Below are 20975 nucleotides of genomic sequence, written 5' to 3'. Positions count from 1 at the left end.
GCTACATTAGAAAATTGAAGCATTTCTGAAGCCATAGGGAAGATTTCATGTCCCATGGAGTGGGGAAAACAGCCCTATGGGGCTGCTATGAGCAGTAATTGCTATAATCATCTAGCATCAAATTTTGTTTTCAGTGCGTACACAGGGGTTAATTGGGACCGATTTCCCCCGGAAAGCAGCTGAGGGAATTTGTCGCGGAGATCATTTTACTTGTGTGGAGATTTTGCCACTTTTTAAACCCAAGTTTCAACAACATCCAACACCAATCAACTAGCTCAGTGCTAACGGTCAGGTGTGAACAATCAACCACATGTTAATTGTCCATGTACTACTGACTTATATGTGGATCGCGAATGACCACCTGGCTGTGATGTTTCAGCATTTTTTCTGGGGTGATCGTCACTAGAGTGCAGGAAGGACATTACCCGGCGTCGAAACTTACTTGGCACACAAGAAGAAAACTTATCGGGATTCGTGGCCAGGATATCCAGGGTTCAAATCCCGTTGTGGAAAAAAAATATTGCCCAGTATTTAGTTGCATAACTTTCATTACATTTTTCTTGCTCTTGCAACATATTTTTTCAGTCAAACATGCTTTTTTTCGAAATAATATATGCAATATATATGCAACGCAGAAGTGTAACCATGCTCTCGCATATGGAGGCAGGATCCCTTTGTATTTGACGATCTCAGCGTATTTCGATGTCAAACTTCACTGACATCACAGCCAGCCGTATGTATATATTTTGGACTTGACCTAACCAGAAGTATCTCAATAAGCTTTTCATTGGGTTATACCTACAGTGAAATAACCTTATTCCACATACTGTCTGCAAGTTGTATGATGAGTAGGTCCAATGCCAAAACTAATGTTCCTAATAATGTTTTGTCAACACCTCGGCCATTAAAACGACACATTTTTTTGCAAAATCGTGTTTGCGAGGACGGTATGAAGGCACTGCTGCGCCATCGTGTGGCAAGAAGAAAATAAGCGAGAGAAGCAAATGTGTGTAATAATTTCCACGATTATAAAATCTTCGGAGTACCGCGCACACCGCGCCCGCTTACTGTGGAATAAACCCGGTTGGCAAACTCGACGTACGGATATTTATACAAAAACGGACAGCAGTTAGATCAGTCTCGATTTACGAAGAAACGAAATGAGAAGTTTGTAAACGAAGTTATACTGCGAGAAGGTTTGGACGATGTGCATTCTCTGCTGCCTCAGTAACGTAAGCATTCCAACGATGCTCGTGTCCTGTTGAAAGCAAGTATTATCGATAAACGAAACTGTTAAATTGGGCGAAAGTGATTATTAAGTGTTGGACATAATCTTACAAGCCAGTTTACTCTCGTATGATATTTAAAGCGACAAATTAAGACTTTTTCTGCTTGAATGCAGCCATGTTTTGGAGCAAATACCTCCTGCCTGACGATCAACGTTTGACAAAAGTTGCTTGAAATTGGTTAATTTTGATGAAATTAAACCAAAATCCTACGAATCCTACATTTAAATAAAAACACCAACACATACCAAAGCAATCCGTCAACTCAATCATTATACATAATTAAACAGATAGTTAGTATTAGGAGATTGGGCTGCGATAAATATACCTGGTTGTGTTCGAGGCATTGCACCATCAACTCGGCGAGTATTAAAACTCCACTTCGACCAGCTCCAGAGGTACATTGAACCACCACCGGAGGCGGCAGAGAGTCGGGATTTGTGCTGTTTTCTTGAGCTAATCTCCTCACTGATGTCAGTTGCTCCATAAACACTGGAAGGAAGAAAGAGTTTGTTTGGTTGAATTCGTATTATTGATCTCATCTGTTTGACTAAAAGACATCATTCCGTTGAAACAGAGGCATTACGGTGTTATATTACCCCAGGTTTTACACACTTTATTTATCGTAGTTGAAACGTAAAATGATGAGAGACGTGGGACAGTATGCACCCCATCTGTTTACACATAACTTAATCTCAAAAAATGTATGTTTAAAAATAAACAATTAGCCTTTGTGAATCCTATTAAATTAGAATTATGAAAAATAACAGTTTATGTTACAACACAAACATAAAACAAAAACTACAAAATTAAGAGCAGATCATGGTTCAACTCTAAATTAGATTTTGTGCTCTGCTGTAATCAACAAGGTCATGTAGAAATTAAAACGTAGAAATATAAGAGATGAGGGCCAAGCCTCTGTGCTCCACGTTACAGTGCCACTTACATGTCCAAAACCCTTATAAAACAAACAACTTACCAAGGAAATCAGTTGGGTCTTTGGGAACCCCTGTTTCGGGCCAGCCGATGTATTGCAACATCCATATAGTCCTCTTTTCGCTGCTGTCTGCCTTTTCAAGCACAAGGTTACGAGTGATGCTGCTTTCAAGGTCATAAGCTGGGGGGCAGTTATCAAACCGACACATAACCTGCAACACAAAATTGCACATTTACAACGAGAATCCATAGCGTTGGGGTCTTACTTTAAAATGAGTTTATTGTTAAAATATGATTAACCTGCTAGGTGATCAAGATTATTGTATGGGGTTATTGGCCTAATTTTTGAAAATGTAGAAAAATATAAATTTGCATAGCCTGTATTTCATCAAAAATAAAGGCCATCACAAGTTGGGAAAGCATTTTGCTTGTTTGTAGATTACAAATGCTCAGGTTGAAATGTTTGGCAACTTGTTTCTACGAAACTGCAGAACTTATACCTGAAACAGTGCCACAAAAAAGCTCTGCATCTTATTGGCAGCCTAAAAACTATTACACTCGCAGACTAATCGTGTTCATGGGAAACAAACAGAAAAAAATACAAAATTCAGCATTATTTACTTTAAAATCTCCGAACACAGCAGAAGGTATGTCCTGGTTTTCGTCAGAATTAGGCCAGTACCTTGCACATCTAGGCTTTCCATGCTCCTGGAAGGAAATTTGATAAAAATGGTAAAATTTGTTGTAATTTCAGATACTTTTGCTTCACATTTGGAAAAACCAAGCCTTTATAAATCGAGAAGGCCATGAAACATTTTTTTATAAAGTTCACACTAAGATAAAATGAAATACACTTACAACTTCTTTGGAAATAAGTACGATGATCGTGCAGTTATTTCTCCAAACAACTTCCCAGAATTCATGTTCTTGTCCATGGTTTGGACTCTTTGTTGCAATATAATGCCAACACTGACCAGACACTGTGGCCTGAAAGCAGAGCATGAATGTGAGTTGGTTTTCATGTGAACATGACATTTCTTTTGTACCTTTAAGTGAGATGCGTTGTAAAATCCTTGTGGATTTTCATGCGAAGGTGATATTTCCACACAGTTGTCACTGTACGGCACAATTTCTTTGATATTTATAATTTCCTCTTTGCTAACATCTGTTCTCATTCTAGGAATCTTGTCGTATTCATTCAGTACATGGCCTTCTTCCACTTGAGCTTCAAGGTTGATGACCTAACAAGGAGAAATAAGGAGTTACACAATTATCCCAAGCTCATGTGAAAATCTGAAAGTTTTTTTTACTCTTGACATTTTTTTCTTCTGATAGTGAATGTATTTTTTGTGGTTAACCTTCAATATTTGTTACAACCAAATGCAGTTGTTTTATTTTTTGAATTGAAACCAGCGTGAGACTCACCCTTTCATCGGGTTCACCTTTGACCGGGGAAGACGATCTTCGCGAAACATTTAAACCATTTGCAGAGGCAAACTTCATCGGGGGCATTTTACGGAAAGTACTCCGCCTCGCGTTAGTGAACGAACCGCTGGAACAAAACACAAAACACACATACTTTATACCACATTACATTGCATCAATATGCAATTTGCATAATTAGTTCTTTCCATGTCTTTAATTACTGATAACAATACAGACAGAAATGCAAATACCTGTCATGATCTACAGCAGTTTCATCATCACTAGCTTCTCCTTCATAAACCAATGCTGAAACCAAAAAAAAAGACATTTTACAAGGTTAAAAAACAAAATAACATTAAGTGTTTAAACTTACAACCGCTTTCCCCTTCAACACCCAGGTCATATGGTTGGGAAACCCCCACAGAAGGGTCAGGCAGCAGGGGATTTCCCATCACAAATTCTTCAGGATAGGGAGGTGGTGGTTTGGTGTTTAGGGCCGGTTCATTCATGTTCAAGTGCTGCAGGGACTGCACCAGTGGTTGCTGCGGCGCCTCCTGGTGTTGTACTATGTGCTCCGCACTCAAAAATTCCTTGCTGCGAGTGACTCGTTGAGCTTGGTTACGTGCTGTGTAGAGAAAAATTGCTCTAGTTTGGTAAAAATGCTAAATAATTTGTTGTTGTATGCAACTTTAAAATAATAAGTTTCACCAAACACCAAACATAGAATTTACAAAAATCTTGCTCAAAAAAATATTATGTGCATGCACCACAAACTAAATAGATATTTATTTGGAATGGGAAACAAAACAAATAAGTTGTTTATAAAAAAAACACAATTTAAAAGAAAACAAAAATTTATTGCCAAATAAAGGAAAACTCATGTAATAACATATATCTTAAATCTATTACCGGCTTGTTCCTGTAATTGTTGAGACAGGAGATAATCCTCAGTAACATCATCACTGTCACTGTCGTACACCAACATGGTGGCAGTGGAAGGCTCTTGTGAGTGATGATAACGAACCCCACTTCCCTGAAACATTATAACTCCGAGCTCACTTTATGTATTTATAAATAGATGGACATTTACCACACTATTATTTTGCACGACTGCCAAATCAATTATTAAATTTTCTAATGTTACTTTCTTATCACCGTGTCAATGCCTGACTTTATATGGAGGAGACAGAAAATGATCTTGTGCATATACAAACAAAAATTTTGCAACTATCCGTTTTTCAGTGAACTATTCTTACTTACTGCTAATAAAAACAGTTAAAATCGGTGGGAAAAGTATTTACTTACGTATTGTTGAAAGGAATTGTTTGCTGCAGATTCTGAGTAACCTGCAAGAAATGTTTGGATTGTGGAAAAGTGTTTTGGGAAAAATAGCAACTTTTATCAGTGTAACATGGCCAGACAGAAGAATGAGTTTAAATACAAATACAGATGCTCTTGTTACCTGACACTGGTGGATTGGCACGAACTTGTTGGGAGACGGCCATTCCCTCATTTAACAATTGTTCTCTGCTGCCCACTTGTGGCAAATGTGCTGTATATGGTGTGCTCTGTTCTGCTGGAGAAAAGCGATGCTCCACACTTGTAACTTGCTGCAAATATGCCTGAACCTGCAAAACATTTATATTATTTTGAAGAAAAAGTTAGGACAAGATTAAATGTTAGCTGTTGTTTTAATGCATGTTGGATCTTTGTCGGACTCACATTTTGTTCTGGAGTTTGTTGTTGGTTCTTTTTTCTGTGATGATGCTCAGCGTGATCAAAACTGGATGAGCCGTGAGGCTGCATTTAAACCATTGTTTGTTTGTTTTATAATCTAACATTTCTTCTCAACCAGGTTTTTAAACAAATCAACACATTGAGTCCTTCATTACAATTTAATGCTACTTTTGTAATTAGGTTCTTTGTCACAAATTATTGGTATTTATACTTTTTAGAACTGGTTCTACCTGATTGGTGTAGTTATCTTCTGTGTATGAATCTACAGTTGGCAGTGGTTGGCGATGTCGATGTTCGGGGACAACATGTAATTCTGGAGTGCTTGCTGATACAGCGCCATTGTAACGATGGTGGGTAAGGTCCGGGGTGCTGGCGCTTCCTGCTCCCCCCTGCTGGACAGGAGGGTGGCTTGGGAAGTGTCGATACAGTTGTAGTTCAGACACGAAGTAAGACTTTCCTTGTTGCTATAAGTAAACATAACTTTGTGGTTTCTGAAGAATTCGATTTTACAACATAAGTTATTCAATTTGTGAAAGGAAACTGGGAGCAAACTATAACACCATCTTTGTTTGGTGTTTTAAGAAATAATTAAATCAATATCGAACCAGGAAAACATAAACCAAAACAATGCAAATTACAATGTCCCATTAGCAAAGTATTTTTTAAGCAATTTATTTGCAGGAAAAGTGGTATGTTTATCAGTTATCTTGAAGTCATGAACCTCAAGAAATTAATGCAATTCACTGTAATATAGAAGCACCTACACACAAAACAGGCAAAGCAACCTACCATCATAAGGGAGTTGGCCAGCTCTGGTGTGCTGCCTGTCAAAGCTGGGTTAACCATTTGTCCTTCATGTGCCACAACCGATCTCGATAACTGTTGTCCACCTCCATTAGGTGGCGACATAGATTCAACAGATTGTTCTCGAGCCCGATGGCGATACACATTTGCAGGGTTCGCTTCAGAAAGGGGGTGAGAATGGGTGGGGTACAATGGGGCATGTTGCTGTGAGTAATGGGGGTATTGGGGTCCGTTGGCCACTTGGTGGAGGAGTTCGGGAGAGTAGATCATAGAGTGAGGACGTGGTTTTGCTTGTGAATGACCCATGTCTGTAATTTACCAAAGAATTTGTCAACAATATTCTCCAATAAGTTTAGGTCATGTCAAAACAGACATACTTGGATGTTGGTGATTGGTTATCTGGTTGCCATGGACAACGGCAGGATTATTTTCGAGGTAGCTACTATAGCGACGGCGTTGTTGTGTTGCAATGTCATAGTCGGGTGAGGGGCGGTAAACAGGTAATCCAGCTCTACTTACACCTGGGGCTAGTCGTCGATCTGAGCTGTTGATACTCAGATTGCTGCATGTCAATAAACAAAGTATTTAGGACTGGTTTGTAAAATCCAAGCTAAAACTATTTCGTAAATTGAGCCTTAAGGTCGGGAATTTCTTGTTTTGAGGTAAGAACATAAGTGTTAATACCCACTTAAATAAACCAACTGGCAGGACAACTGCTGTTTTAGCATATTCAAAAATGTTCATAGTCTGACCTTGTAGAAATAAGGGCCAAAATAGAATAACCAATTTTATTGTTCTTTTCTCAACCTTTTACAAGACAACTTAAAAATAGACATTATGGCAAAATCACACCAGTCTATGTGTGACTTTCATCTAGGTGTCACTAAAATGACACCTTCACTTCACAAATTACAATGGGCAGTACAAAATGCCATTAAACACAACACATACCTTGTAGCAGGGGAGGGTCGACCCATTTGTGATTGTGATAACGAGTTAATACTTGGAGAACTGTACATGCTTCCTCCCATGATGTAACCATTGGAATGGCTAAAAAAAATGTGGGTTCATTTTCCCCTTGTAATTGAAATATTTTAAATCAGCAGTTTCAAGGAACAGCAAAAATTCCAAAAAACTTTTACATTTTCACATTTTTTTTAAAATCAAAACTGCAAAAAAAGGACAGAATGTACTAATGAGTAAGGGAAAATAATGCCCTTTATCCCACAAAAATGGAATATACACAGAAAAACAATTACTACTGACTGGTGGTTCAGAAATACTGTTACAAATTAAAACAATTTTAACAATGAGATAAACATGTGTAAATCAATAGCCAATACAAAAACTACAGACCAGCATTTAAACAACCAAAAGCAAAGTTAAGCAAATATTTGCAGTTAAGGCTTTGACGCAACATCGCATTCCTATCGATCCACCCACTGATACACCCTCGCAAAAGGAACTTGTTGAAAACAAATACCTTACACCAACTTACCTAAAATCTTGCTGACCAAACTGGTTTAAACTGGTTTGTGACACAAATGCTTGGTCATCACTTGTCTCAGATGAATAGAACTGACTGCCATACATTTGCAGGTTTTCTACCAACAAATATTTTATTTTAGGGTACAAATATGACCAAATCTAATTGTATGGAAAGTTTCTCAAATATTACATACACCAGTACCAAGGTCCATTAATTCATTAAAAGTTTTCATTGAAAGGTCAAATACTACAAACTAAGTTAAAACTAATTGTATGGTAAAAGAAATATCTTACGTGACAAAACATTAAGTGCTCCTGAACTACCATAATTCAACCATACCTTGTGAAGAGACGAAGTCAGTGCTGTGACCTTTGTGTATTGGCACGACATGTTCACTGCCCTCATTGTCGCTCTTAAAAAAATATAGCTGTTATAATATAAAAACTATTATACACGCTTACATTTAAAAACTACCCATAGACAGTATATACACAACAAAGTTTTGAATTTTTATCCAGCTTGCAGACATTACTATTAGGGCAAGGATTTTTCTTATATTTCTTCGAATTTACTATCAAGGTAAAGATGTCGTAAGCAAAATTTTTTTGTCATTAATAGAAGTGATCTTGTACAGCATTGTTGGTCAAAGAAGCACAGATTTTTTTCATTGTAATTACTATTTACCTGATTATAAATATAAAACACATGAAAGGAAGGATTTATTTAGCTGTGGAACCAATAATGAGTTGTATTTATAAACAGTGAATCTTTTAACCACAGAGTTATGTAGAAATGGCCCAGGGCTGAAGGATTATGTACAGATTAAAGACAGCTTACTGAATCTAGATGTCTTCGTAGAGTTGGGCGACGTTGGATCACTGATGTACTTTCCACTGCCATTTTTCGCCTGCAAATATATTGGAATGTTATTTATACACTTTTTGCTGATGATAAAGGAGATACTTAAACAGGCCTCATACCAGGAACAAAGCATTTTCCATGCGCGTAATTGTTTTAAAGTTATTTTATTATAACATAAGTTACATACATTTCTTTTATATGTAACATAAATATCATTTATGACAAAACTTTCAGAAAAGAAGAATTTAATACTTAATTGTTATTAAAGAAAGTATTTTGCACTTGTGAAATCAATGCACAACAGTACAATACAGCAGAACAATAATTTAAGAGCTGAAAGTGAAAGTGGAGGAATTGCCCCTTGGGTATTCAACTACAAATAAATTTAAGTGCTTAAAGACACAGGGGACTTGCAGAGCTGAATATTGGAATGTGGTTGTGACACCACAGGCCATATATTATTTGCTCGTTAAATGTACATTTATTGAATGGAACATGCACAAATTGTAATATGTATATAAGTGTAGTTATTTACGATCCATGCAGAACACAAAATTCTGCCACAAACTTACTTCAAGGAATCTTTATTCTGTTGGTAAAACTTTCTTTTAAGTTCAAGCATTCTGTAAGCATACTTTGCTGTGTCCACATCATCCTGAATTTAATAAAAATACCTTGTATATATAGAAATAATGATTTTTATGTAACATAAGCATATTTACACTGGTGACTAAATTAAAACAGGAACATAATTTCAAAAAGATTGGGGATTTTGTTTTGAGTCAAATGGTTGTCACTTCCTTCACAAAACAACTTTTTAGGAATTGAACTAAATTATATGTGCATACCCTTTAAAGATTACCACATCACAGTAATACAAAAGGTTTTGTTATTGCCAACTATAAAATTGGAACAAAAAGCTAAAATGTTAGGTTAATGCAAAACACAACCCCAAACACTATGTTCTGCTTCATAGCTTTGTTTACATTTCAATTACATTCTTTGCATTGACAAAGTGATCAACCCACATTAAAAGAGGGATGTACATTCAATGCAATAAACTAAAAAATTGTACCAAGGATCTCAATATATCCTAAATGGCCCAAAACATATGTATTTACAATCTCTAAACAATACAACAGCAAAATCATACCATATAGAAGTGCAGTGATGACAATGAAGAATCTGTGTGTCGTATATCGATCAACAAACACGACTTGGAATGGGATATTTGTTCCACAACCGGCCACTCGTGACATACAACGTTGTTGGATCCATTTGTTGATTTTGGTTTGATGATGACACCAGCAAAAGATGACCCCACTGTCACGTCGTGATTTGATTCATTCTAAATTAAACAAACAATAAAATTCCAATGACTGTTTTTAACAAGATGTTTAAGACCCATAAAACACTGAGGGTTTCACAGTTGATTGACATACTGTGGCTCATGCAAAGTGAAAAATGAAACAGGGAGAAGTTCCCAGGTTGTTATGTGGACAAGTTATTTAAACACAATATTCCATGATTCTTATGGTTAAAACACAGAGTATGGTTAAAAAAAAACTGTGCATACTTTGGCAAATTGAAGGTCTTCACTGAAGCCATCCAAATGAATACTTTTGAGAATGTAGTTGTACTCAGCATCTGATGCACTTAATCCCCTTTATATATTAAACATATTAGTGATGCAAAAACTTTGTGAAACATGGACAATGTGTTTTAATAAAAGAGATAAAAGAGTCTTGCTTTAAACATTTTTCCGTTTTTTTGAAAATCAACCTTCAGCAATAAACTAAGCATTAGTTTTAATTAGTTTTAATCTTCAGATAATTCAGATCCATACTGTAATAATGTGAACAGGTAATGTTTCATTTGGAACATGTGGATGCCTTGTGTTGTGGCAAGCAGCTCTTTAATAGGTACAAGCCGCATGTACAACCACGCTGGTTCCAGTCCAGCTTTTGTACAAGTATTTTATTATGACACATAAGCATACCGCAAAGCGCGTATGACTAATCTGCAATAAAGCCCCACCCTATCACCGTGTAATAAACAAACATTTTATATGTAACAGCAAACTACACACATATGAAAGTGTAGCAATCAAAGTGAGTCAGCACCAGGAATTCCAAGAGGTTGTAGTGCAAATATAAGGCCATTGTGGGTGCACTGCGCAAATATTTAAACTATTACGACATAAAGTAAGTGAACCTGATCAAATCCACAATGTCGTCATTTTACACCAACGTGTTGTTAAAAAATGTTCCTTAAATAGCTTTAAGGGTGCATCTTAACACACCCACATTGTGGAGGCTCAAGTTAAACACATCTTGCCTACCTGTGCTTTCTGTGATGTCCGATGGTTTGTAAAGTTAGCTTGTCTAGTGTTGTTTCATCTGGTGTAAGAGCCTGTAAAATAAACTTATGCCTTGTATCTTTAAAACAGAATCTAATTTTTATTTTCAATACAACAATCTTCATTTTAAAATTTCTAAATATATATACTGTGTAGTAAAGAGGCTCTGACAGGGAGTAATTACAAGCTACATATATGTACCAACTTAATTTGTTTGACACAAAAACAAGATTTTTACTTCAGGAAAAAGGATGAAGTCACGGAAATACTCGACATTGTGTGTAGTTTCATCATGATCTCCAAATTCAGCTGCAAAGAAACAGAATAAGTTGACTTTGAATAAATTTACAAAAAGCAATTAGTTTTGATGGAATATATTTTAAAAATTAAATCAGGTTACAATTAAGATGGTTTAAAACTGTGATAGACACACTTGAGACCCACACCATGTAAAGAGAAACTACATTTCACATGACTTCCCCTTTCTCAGGAAACAATAAGATTTCAACAAGCTTCCCACTTCCTCTTTCATATTCATGAATAAATTACAAATAAACACACATGAAAAAACACATCTTTATGATAAGTGCATGTCTATCACAAAAAATGGTTTGAGATTCTGACACACCATGTCACACATGTTTTTAGATATCTAATAATCTTCCAAACTTCTGAATTCTACAGGCCATAAAATAAAATAGACATTAACTTTACTGCACTTTGCTTTTGACGATTGGTATAAAGATGTTTTGTAAAAATGTTAATCATATTTAACAATGAAGTATCAGACCTTGCAAAACATAACTTGCAAGTTCCACAGCTTCGCTGACGTTACATCTTAGACTTCCATCTATCACATTGTTTTTCATTTGCAAGTAATAAAGATACCTAAAATCCAAAAATTATCAGTTAAAATTATGCCAATACCTAACAGTAGATAAATAGAAAGAGATGTTAGAAATACACACATTGTACCAAAACTTGATGGTAAACCATTGGGTTTTTGACAGAAGAGAAAAACAGAAGCTACAGCAAATGAAACATTTACATAAATCGATAAAATGCAGTGTAATTTTACCTGGCTATCTCTTGTTGCAGACGATCAATATTTGCAATGTAGAACATAATCCCAAAAAATAAGTATGGGTCACGAGCATTTTTGTCAACTTGTTTCTTGAGTGGTTTGTCCAGTTCAACCCACCTTTCTTTTGACAGTTTGTTTACATATTTCAGGCCAAAATACCTTGTCTGGAATGCACACAATATATTAAAAACATAAAACTAAAACCGTTGCACCAATTACAATAGTGAGGTATAGACAACACATATTAATTGCAAATTTAATACTATGAGCATGCCAAAGAGTTCGCACATACAAGATCTGTCAGGTTAAAAACACATGTACCACACCTCTCGGAGTTCAAGCCTATGAGCAACAGCATTCAGGCAATCACTGCCTGTATTTTCAACAGTGAGAGTACATTCCATCACTGTATTGTCAAGAAGTTGCACTCGTATCTATGCAAAAAATGATAATGACTATTAAGTGTATAAATTTATATTTAAAAAAAAAACAATTTACTGAAAACAGGCTTCTATAAAGAAGTTGATTAGCTATAATGTTTAAACAATCACTTACCAGGAAAGAATTCTTGTGTGAAAGAATGTACCTTCCTGTTCGTTTTAGTTTAATTCCAAACGGCATGATTACCGTGTTAATTGCCTTATCCAGCATCGGATAATAAAACTCATTTAAAAGCAGAGTATGTACAGAAAATTTAGGCCTACTTTTAAAATAAACTTAAAACAAAAACCTGTAAAAAACAAAATAACACTTATTACCATTTTAGTTTTTTTATCTCTCTGGCACACAAATGGATAAAAACGTTATTCATACTTGTCTGAAATCATGAAACTTAATTCCACAGGAAACTTATTTACATAAAAAAAATCGCTTCGTGCAGATTACATAAAGGCTAGGTTATATTAATACTTATTTTTTTAGCTTTATACTACGGAGAACTTAAATAGAAACATGAACAAACGCATTGCACACTTTCTTGCTTAAAATAGATACTACAAAACAAAACATTACTGTTTCCATTTCTCTTCCACTTCACCAACTTCACGCAATTGTTGTGAAGCACAAAAATGGAAAACCTGGCGTTAAATGCGAGCGACCCAAATCGGATGATAGGTAAGTAAATATACGGTGGGCTTAGACCGTTTTTGCATTGCTTCCAGCGCGGATGAATATGCAAAGGAATGTGAGGAATGTGATTCCGTGAACTGATTACTCTTTAGCGACATCGTCGGGATGAAATATGGATGAGAAAACCACACTAGAGTTTCTTGAATCAATGCTTTTGAACAATATACAAAGCAAGCAATTGGCAACATAAAACAACTTGAAGCAAAAGTTGTCGCCCTCTGGGAAAGGTCATCATCCAGACGTAATCAACAAAAGCCTTTAAAAATTGTGTACCATGACAGAAATATCCATCCACACGAACCCCAAATTTCTCCATTGATAAAAAAGAGCTACTTTTCACATTCATCAGCACACCCGGTACTTTGGTTTGTTGCGTAGTTGGATCTCCACTATACGCTGATATTTTAATTGTTTTTTGCCAGCATGTTTATTCAGACATGCCTGCAAAATGTACATTGTGTCCTACGTGTCAAAGTTAAAAAATGTAGAAAAAACACAAGTTTAAACAAATAAAAGATAAAGATATTAATTGCGTGACGTCATAGAAGGCGCTTCGGTCGTGCGCGAGCGCTGGCAGCAAACCTTATGCGTAGGAATGGAAAACATTGTAAAGCTGGTTTAGCATAATATTGCATTAAACAGGGGACAAAAAGTGAACTAGTGCAATAAACGGATTTTTGTGTTAATTTAAGCTGAAGACAGATGGCCGCTGTTCGACCTATTATGACTTGTTTAGTTGTGTAATAATAAAACAGTTACTGGAGCAGGGTGTTCTTGTTGTTACAGCATTTATGATCGCTAACGTGATGCATGAACTTTTGAAAACACGCCAGAGACAAACCGTTAGTTTAGCACTGTCGTTTTGTCCACTCACAGCAAAAAATAGAAGTAGATTAATTGAATTTTGGCCGCCCAAATTAGCTGATTATGCAACACTGTTATTCTGTCATAATACCACTTTTTGCCCGACAGCAGCGTTGCCTACGAGTTCGCGTCATAAATGATTTATTTAATTCGCCACAATCAACCACTAATGTATTTTCGCAATGTAGTTCGTAACTAGAAATGCTGGAATCATCAAATTAAATTTAACACAAAAGGGAGGTTAAAATTATGACATCACATCGAAAATGGCGTCATGTAATGTCACTCAGCAAAGAAACGCACCATTCCCGTCTTATCGAAGTACAGAGTTACGTCGTTTCTGTTATACCCTATGGTCTTCCGTTAATTAGGGACAAATAAGCCTTTGATTTGTGACGTCACATTGACATATTTTTGTGTGATGCAAAACCCTGTCCTGACCTTTAAGGTAACCTAATCGGTGGATTCTCTTATGTTTGAAACTATTCGATATCCGCAAAAAAGGCGCCTTCTCCTATCCAAACAATGCATTTTTTAGACGCAAGCGCCTTGTGTGATGTCCTTTTCTCCTCAGCGCAAAAGGCGATTTTTGGTCGCCGCTACTTTTCGTGCAGTTTTCTACATTTTTTAGTTGACGTAGAACCGTAAAACTTTGGATATATGTTTGTTGTACATGTACCTTTAGTTTTACGCAGAGTTGCCATGGCCGTGCCATATGAACTTTAACTAATAGTGTATACTATCGTTTATTCTTTTTAATTTCACTTCGATTTATAACCTCTGTGCTAACTACTTTTTTTCTTTCAAAGACTTGTAGGTTTACAAGAAAAGTTTTAAAATTACAAGGTCTGCTTCTGCTCAGATAAAAATTACGTGGACACCACATTTTTTTTGTCAGATCACATTTGAAATGCTTTTGAAAAACTTTGGCTTTGCAAATATATGCAATACATTTAAGTTGAATCAACAACAGTAAGCGAAATAATTTAACAGCCCCAAAACCTTGAAGACAATTTGGTTTACAAATGCGACACTGCACATTTAATTTTATTTTTCAAATACCGGTGATAAACAACGCTTTTCATCGTAAAACACTTGAAAACATTGCATTCAAAAAAAGTGCAGCAATCGGCAAAAAAACAATCAGAATAGGAATGTTCAACTAAATGAAACCAATGGTTCATTCAAAACAGTTTATTTTGCTAGAAATTTTCATTAAGAGGTATTTCTACATTTATTCAAAAATCGAAACTTGTGTCACTTGAGTAAATGAACTTTGAGTAACTTGAGTACTTTGAGCAACAAAAACGTGAGTTTGGTTACGTCGATTGGTCGTGCCATCGAAACACGTCGTACCTATGACGTGATGCTTAGTTTTAAATATTGCGCCGCAGTTCCGGCAACAACCTTTGTGATATCGGATATTGTGGCGTTGTGCAAAATGGACTCGTTGTCAGTCATCTTATGCCATTCTTGAGGAAAAGGAACTGATATGAGGTGAAGGACTGGGACGCCTGTAATGAAATGGGATTGATCAGAAATTACGAATATTACCAAATCGACAAATGTAATATAAATTGAAACAGACGTTTTGGGAATGATAAGCATCAAAACTAAGTCTTGTTGCAAAAGGCGCAGAAGCAGAAGTCGCATTAGTAAGGCCTGTCCCAAATTACAGGAAAATCCCAATCAAGCAAATCTCGGTGTGTCTTAGCTAAACTCTAGTTATCGACCAGCAATAACACAGTTGAATGAATGCGGATAGGAACAAACGGTAATCACGTGGCACGCCGTGGCACGAACACGGAAGAGAAAATGCACAATGTCCTTGTCAAACGCAACATGGCGGACAAAGACAGAACATACATGGAAAGCGGTATATAACAACCAATTGGGCATTTTCGGCTGCAGATTCAAGTCAAGTTTAAACGCTTTAACTCCAAATTGCACGACAGAATTTCAGTGGCATTGGAAGATAAACTGGTAATTAAACACTTATACATCGTATATCCGGATCCCAGTGGTCTCTAATATCCGGACGCAACGCGTTAATGATTTTTCTCCCCATTTGTTGCGGTGATTTCATTAGAATTTAAGTCGAGCGTTTGTCAACAATTACGAATTGCCCTTATTGCGCGTATTAAAAGTTAAACTTTTGAAGTTGCGTCATCGGCAGCATTATAGATTAACGGTAGCATATAATGAGCAACCAACGTGATATTGATTTACAAAAAATATACACAAAGTAACAGATAACAAGAATGCGTTAAAAGCATTGGTTTGTGTAGATAGTTTTGAAATAGTTTTTCTTGCTTGCGTACCCGGTTAAAGCAGCCATCTTTTGGATAACTTTTAAAATATTTTTAAATCTTGTATGATTCTAAATTGTATTGTTTTTTTATCGCCGGTAAATGTAAACGAAATACAAACGAAAAAGCAATCAAATCCACACCATAAACCATGTATACTCTTCTAAAGAGTCATAAACATAGAATCATACAAATATCTGACTTTACCCTTTTCAAGAAAAGGAATGTGATCATCTTCCACTTTGTAACTTTCATGAATGCGTCTGAGGGGAAATCGGGTGTGAGAGGTTTGTAGCAATCTGTGCCTGCTCATCCGTTGTTCTTTATCAGATTAAAATTGATTATTACCGGGATGGTCGCGGATTAAGGGATTATTGATATTCTAAACCACACTGCTAAGACCGTTTTACATCCACAACGTTTATGATATGCAAGTATTACATGCTTATGTTTGTGAATTGCATCCGTGCGATTTACAATTACCCTCTATGCATCGGAACAATGCTATAAAAATAAGAATACTGTTTAAGGTACAAGTAAAATGATAAAAAATTGATAATGACGAAAGTATATGACAACAAACTACCATTTGTTTTCAAATAATTTAATAGCTGAGTCCCATTTTCTACAATAGACTCAATTCGTTTTGTCACTTAACCCTCTATACAACGTGCTATATACAAAGTAACGGTGCAACGGCGGGGTCGTAACCGCACGACTCCGAACCATTTACATATTGTAGCATTATGGCATTTAATTATAAATATATAAAATGTAAAGGATATTGTATACCCCACAGTCGTAGCACTATAGGCTATTTAAAAACAAATCTTTAAACCAGAAAATCACATCACTACAATTACTGAAGAAATACTACTAAACAAAATAAAATGGTTTAGACTTAAAAACTATGGTTCAGGTTTGTTAGAGAGAAACTTGGTTGAATAGTGTGTGAATGGCATGAGAAAATATGTAATTCGACCTGTTCGTAGGCGTCGTGGTATAGGAAACAAGTACGTACCTACAGCGGCTGCACGTTCATACCAAACAGTGGGAGAAAATTGAAAGTTACGAAATGTTGTATCAGGTGTTCCGATCAAGTCGAGAAGAACCAACAGATCCTGCACATTATTTAAACATGACGTTTATACTCTAGATGGACAAACGATACCAAGAATTTAAATCAGGTACACATGCCACTTAGGTGCCGAACTACAGCTACCTAGCAAACAATGTAGTGACCTAGCAGAAATTTGTATTCTCACTATTTTGTCGAGGTGAGTTAAGCCCTGCCCCAATGAGCGACTGTGCCAAACATCTGCTAGGTGCCGTGATCCGTATAAGGAGTCCTTATTTGTCCATTTCACAAAAGCTTCCTCGCCGTCAAAGAAAATCAACTGCAGAGTCAAATCCTAAAGAAAATCCAACATTCATTGCTTGGTTAAAAGTGGTTCTGAGTTTGTAATTACAAAATATAGTAAAGGCAATTATTGTGAAACATGTGCACAACGAATTATTACCACTTACTGATGGTATAAAATGCTGGATTAATTCATGACTTGAATAGCACTTATTTCAGTTTAACATATGTCATTGAACAAATCTTTTATCTAGTTGAGAGATTCATTACACTTCTATGTGAGGTCCAAATAACAATCATACAGACATCCGGATGATGTTTGAAAAATTATATTTTGCCTGCATCAAGTCATCATCAGTTTCCACATACAAGTAAAACTTTCTGTTTCAAAATTGTGGCAGTTAAGTCAACTGAAGATGTCACATTATAAGCTAAATATATTTTTCTATATACAGTGAACACTATTTTGGAAATTCATATGCCCCCAGGCATTAAATATGTTCTGGAAATGACGGCCATAATTTGTAATGTTTAAAATAGTCCAAAAAACAATTAGATTCAACAGGTGTTTTAAAGATCATTTAAGGTAGTCAATATCACACAGAAACAAACAAGCTATAATTTTCATATTGCATGTTCTGTACAAAATTACCTCCTAAAACCACTTTTAAAATCACAAAAAGTAAATGGTCTACCAAGGACCATTCTTATTGTTATCAAATTACAACCAAACCAGTCCAATATATTTCAAACAAATGTAACAGGAACTCATGCATTAATCATACTGAGGCTCTGGTGACTAATTTTAAAGGTGTTCCATTACCGATTGTATCTGGTTTTCAAGAAAAGGTTTGAGAATAGTTGCTATTTCTATAATCATTGCACAAGGACAGGCAGAATCAGTGGCTCCAATGAATCCCTTTGGGGTTACCTGTCAAATCAATGATGCATGAAAACCTTTAAAGCATTCCTTAAATGAGAAATATGCATGTTACACACATGGGAATTATTGCTATCAGAGGAGAATTAAATTTTCGATAATGTCACAATGAGGAAAATAAATTTGTATTGATTTTAAATTGCTACTGAATCCCATATTATACCTTTTTAAATTCGTGGAGTAAAAGAACACTATTTGCAAACGCTTTCATTGTTTTAGAGAAAATAAAATTGACAAAAAGTGAAAAGCATAATCCAAAGAGCTTTAGAAAATTTGAATGTTGACAAACATTTTAATTTTTTAATCAATGAGTTGTAAAAAAAACTTTAAAAAATACCTTGGAGTCATAGTGACAAGCGAGAACCAATTTTCTCTTTGCCTGGGAATTCCATGTTGCAACAATGTTTGTAAATTCTGTGTCGCCGAAGGGTGCTGGAACCTTATCAATGAACCGATCCGTTTGCACAAAGTAACCCAGGGTTTGCAATGTAACAACAATATGCTGAACAGAAGAAAAAGTTTAATTATTTTGGATACTTAAAATACAACAATAAATTATTTTCACATTAGTCACTTAAGATTACACTTATTCACATCTTCTCTCCCCCTGCTACTATGCCTAAACAGATAGTTCTGTTATGTCGCCAAACCATTGTTTTTACAATAAAATTACATAAAGATTTTTTTAAAATAGATTCAAAAATTACAATGCCAATGAATGTGGTTAAAACTCCTCATTTAGGAATTCAAAAAAAAGGAATAATATTGTCCATTATTACTTGAGCAACTTGACGGATTGCTGGGGTTCCTGGCACTCTTGGAACTAAGATGGGACGCATGACTCTCCATAATCTTTCTATGTCAAATCTCCTACTCAGTCGAGTTAATTCAGCAGTATTGAGTAAAGGAGGTTCCCAATTTTCCTGGAAAACAAAACAAAGTAAAATATCCAAATCATGCATTGCCACATGTAAGAAACTTGTGAGAGCATGGTGGTAAAAATTGCCTGTTTTTTTTTACATACAAATTTTGTACCGCAATAAAATTATATTGTCACAAACTTTGCATACTTATGTGTGTAAATGCAATAATAGAGCAAATAATAGTGACATCAAAATTCTCAGTATGAAACCCAATTTTTATAGACATGTACTTTTTGGTATAAAATGCCTAAGCAAAAGGTCTATTTTTTTGTTATAGACCTACCTTAAGTTTGTGCCACAGTGCTGTAGTTGATTTAGCTTCAACTTTGCTAGTTTCTGGTGATGTGGCCTGCGACAGCAATACAAAGGCAACTGCCAGTGACACTGTAACACCTGAGAACAATAAAAAAAACAAATCAAAAATATTACATAAATAGTGTAGGCCTTGTCTTTAGTAAATCAGAAAGTACCGTAAACATACCAACAGCAATTATTGTAATCCTTGGAACACGAGAAGTTTCTCTAATAGGTTCTTCATCAATTGTTTGATATTCGTGCATGCGTCGCCGATTCTTCCGATAACGAGACATGATGTCCCAAAAACTTAGATTCATCTGCTTATCTGTCATTTTAAAACAGACCATTACTCATTGCACTACAAGAAACATTGACACGATAAGGACACCGCCATATACTTAAGTTGAACGTCCAAGAAAAAATGCATTCTTTTCCCTCAGGGCCTGGGGCAATGCATTGCACCGTTTTAGCTTACCAACGGATATACGTACTAAGGTCAATCCCAAGCACCATTATTTTAAGAAAATTGTTACACTCACCGTTACATGGATTTTTCTGAATTTGATGTTAAGTTGGATTATAAAAGCCAAGCGACAAATGTGTAAACATTTTACTACGTTTGTCGTAATTTGTCAACGTAGATGCTTTTGGTAGGTGATTCCCCTATTTTACGTCAAAACAAATGTGAATAATACATTTGCACACAAATGGACAAACTCCGAAAGATAAGCCGTGAAAACAAAATGAACTGGACTAACTTTTAATTTATGATTTACAACATTAATTTCAAACCAACTAATCTCTCAGGTTGATTAATTTGTTTTGATGTGACGAAAAGGTTTGCCAACTGGACGTGGTTTTGGTTGATGCAAATTTATGTTTTTTATTCAACATGGCTATGATTCTTCCATTGAAGGAAAATGTGATCTGCGAACGTTTTTATGATACAAAGAACAATAAAAAAAAACTTGTCACGAGGAAAATGTTAACTAAAATAGTTTAATGACGTCATAATCAGGTGGTCCAGCTGATAAACATTGGAAAAAATCCTCGGCCGTCTGGCAGAATCGTAACAAATAATATTTTCAACTCTTATTTTTTCAAAAAATATTAAACTAAATTTTATTTTTAATTAAAATGTTTGCTGTCTTTGGTTGTAATACGTAATTAATA

The 20975-nt window shown here is 35.7% G+C and overlaps 2 protein-coding genes across 2 annotated transcripts; both read right to left on the bottom strand.

Annotated features, from left to right (window-relative positions):
• Positions 1–927: 927 nt before the first annotated feature.
• On the bottom strand, positions 928–12707 carry LOC145888592 (tyrosine-protein phosphatase non-receptor type 14-like). The gene is made up of 29 exons (XM_082979369.1): positions 12537–12707; positions 12308–12415; positions 11976–12145; positions 11688–11785; positions 11136–11206; positions 10880–10950; positions 10115–10202; positions 9692–9886; positions 9111–9193; positions 8515–8584; positions 8017–8089; positions 7687–7792; positions 7140–7238; positions 6566–6750; positions 6174–6496; positions 5615–5848; positions 5370–5447; positions 5110–5275; positions 4953–4993; positions 4557–4680; positions 4021–4272; positions 3899–3953; positions 3648–3774; positions 3269–3463; positions 3081–3209; positions 2844–2930; positions 2266–2434; positions 1615–1778; positions 928–1258 (listed from the first exon to the last, which is right to left on the bottom strand). Exons 1-29 carry the CDS (start codon positions 12630–12632, stop codon positions 1130–1132), a joined length of 3786 nt encoding a protein of 1261 aa, XP_082835495.1. The 5' UTR covers positions 12633–12707; the 3' UTR covers positions 928–1129.
• A 2306-nt stretch (positions 12708–15013) lies between these two features.
• Positions 15014–20134, bottom strand: LOC145889110 (glutaminyl-peptide cyclotransferase-like). The gene is made up of 9 exons (XM_082979994.1): positions 19987–20134; positions 19789–19898; positions 19362–19505; positions 18920–19084; positions 18466–18573; positions 17548–17694; positions 17304–17403; positions 16490–16603; positions 15014–15487 (listed from the first exon to the last, which is right to left on the bottom strand). The coding sequence occupies exons 1-9, from the start codon at positions 20132–20134 to the stop codon at positions 15330–15332; spliced, it is 1194 nt and encodes a 397-aa protein (XP_082836120.1). The 3' UTR covers positions 15014–15329.
• Between the last annotated feature and the right edge of the window lie 841 nt (positions 20135–20975).

Source organism: Ascidia mentula, chromosome 2, assembly GCF_947561715.1.
Source record: "Ascidia mentula chromosome 2, kaAscMent1.1, whole genome shotgun sequence".
NCBI lineage: Eukaryota > Metazoa > Chordata > Ascidiacea > Phlebobranchia > Ascidiidae > Ascidia > Ascidia mentula.
The sequence above is the reverse complement of the archived record's forward strand: the minus strand, read 5'-3'. Positions and strand labels throughout refer to the sequence as shown.

Bases quoted from the DNA above. Each gene is read 5' to 3' on its own strand.
- LOC145888592 (XM_082979369.1), bottom strand. From the start codon at position 12,632: ATGCTGGATAAGGCAATTAACACGGTAATCATGCCGTTTGGAATTAAA. The intron at 8,585-9,110 runs GTAAGTTTGTGG...ATATATTTGCAG, and splicing joins CAGAATAAAGATTCCTTGAA to GCGAAAAATGGCAGTGGAAA. The intron at 4,994-5,109 runs GTAACAAGAGCA...CATTTCTTGCAG, and splicing joins TGCCAATCCACCAGTGTCAG to GTTACTCAGAATCTGCAGCA.
- LOC145889110 (XM_082979994.1), bottom strand. From the start codon at position 20,134: ATGACAGATAAGCAGATGAATCTAAGTTTTTGGGACATCATGTCTCGT. The intron at 17,404-17,547 runs GTGAGAATACAA...AATAATGTGCAG, and splicing joins TAACTCACCTCGACAAAATA to GATCTGTTGGTTCTTCTCGA. The intron at 15,488-16,489 runs GTAAAGTCAGAT...ATTTCATTACAG, and splicing joins CATTCCTTTTCTTGAAAAGG to GCGTCCCAGTCCTTCACCTC.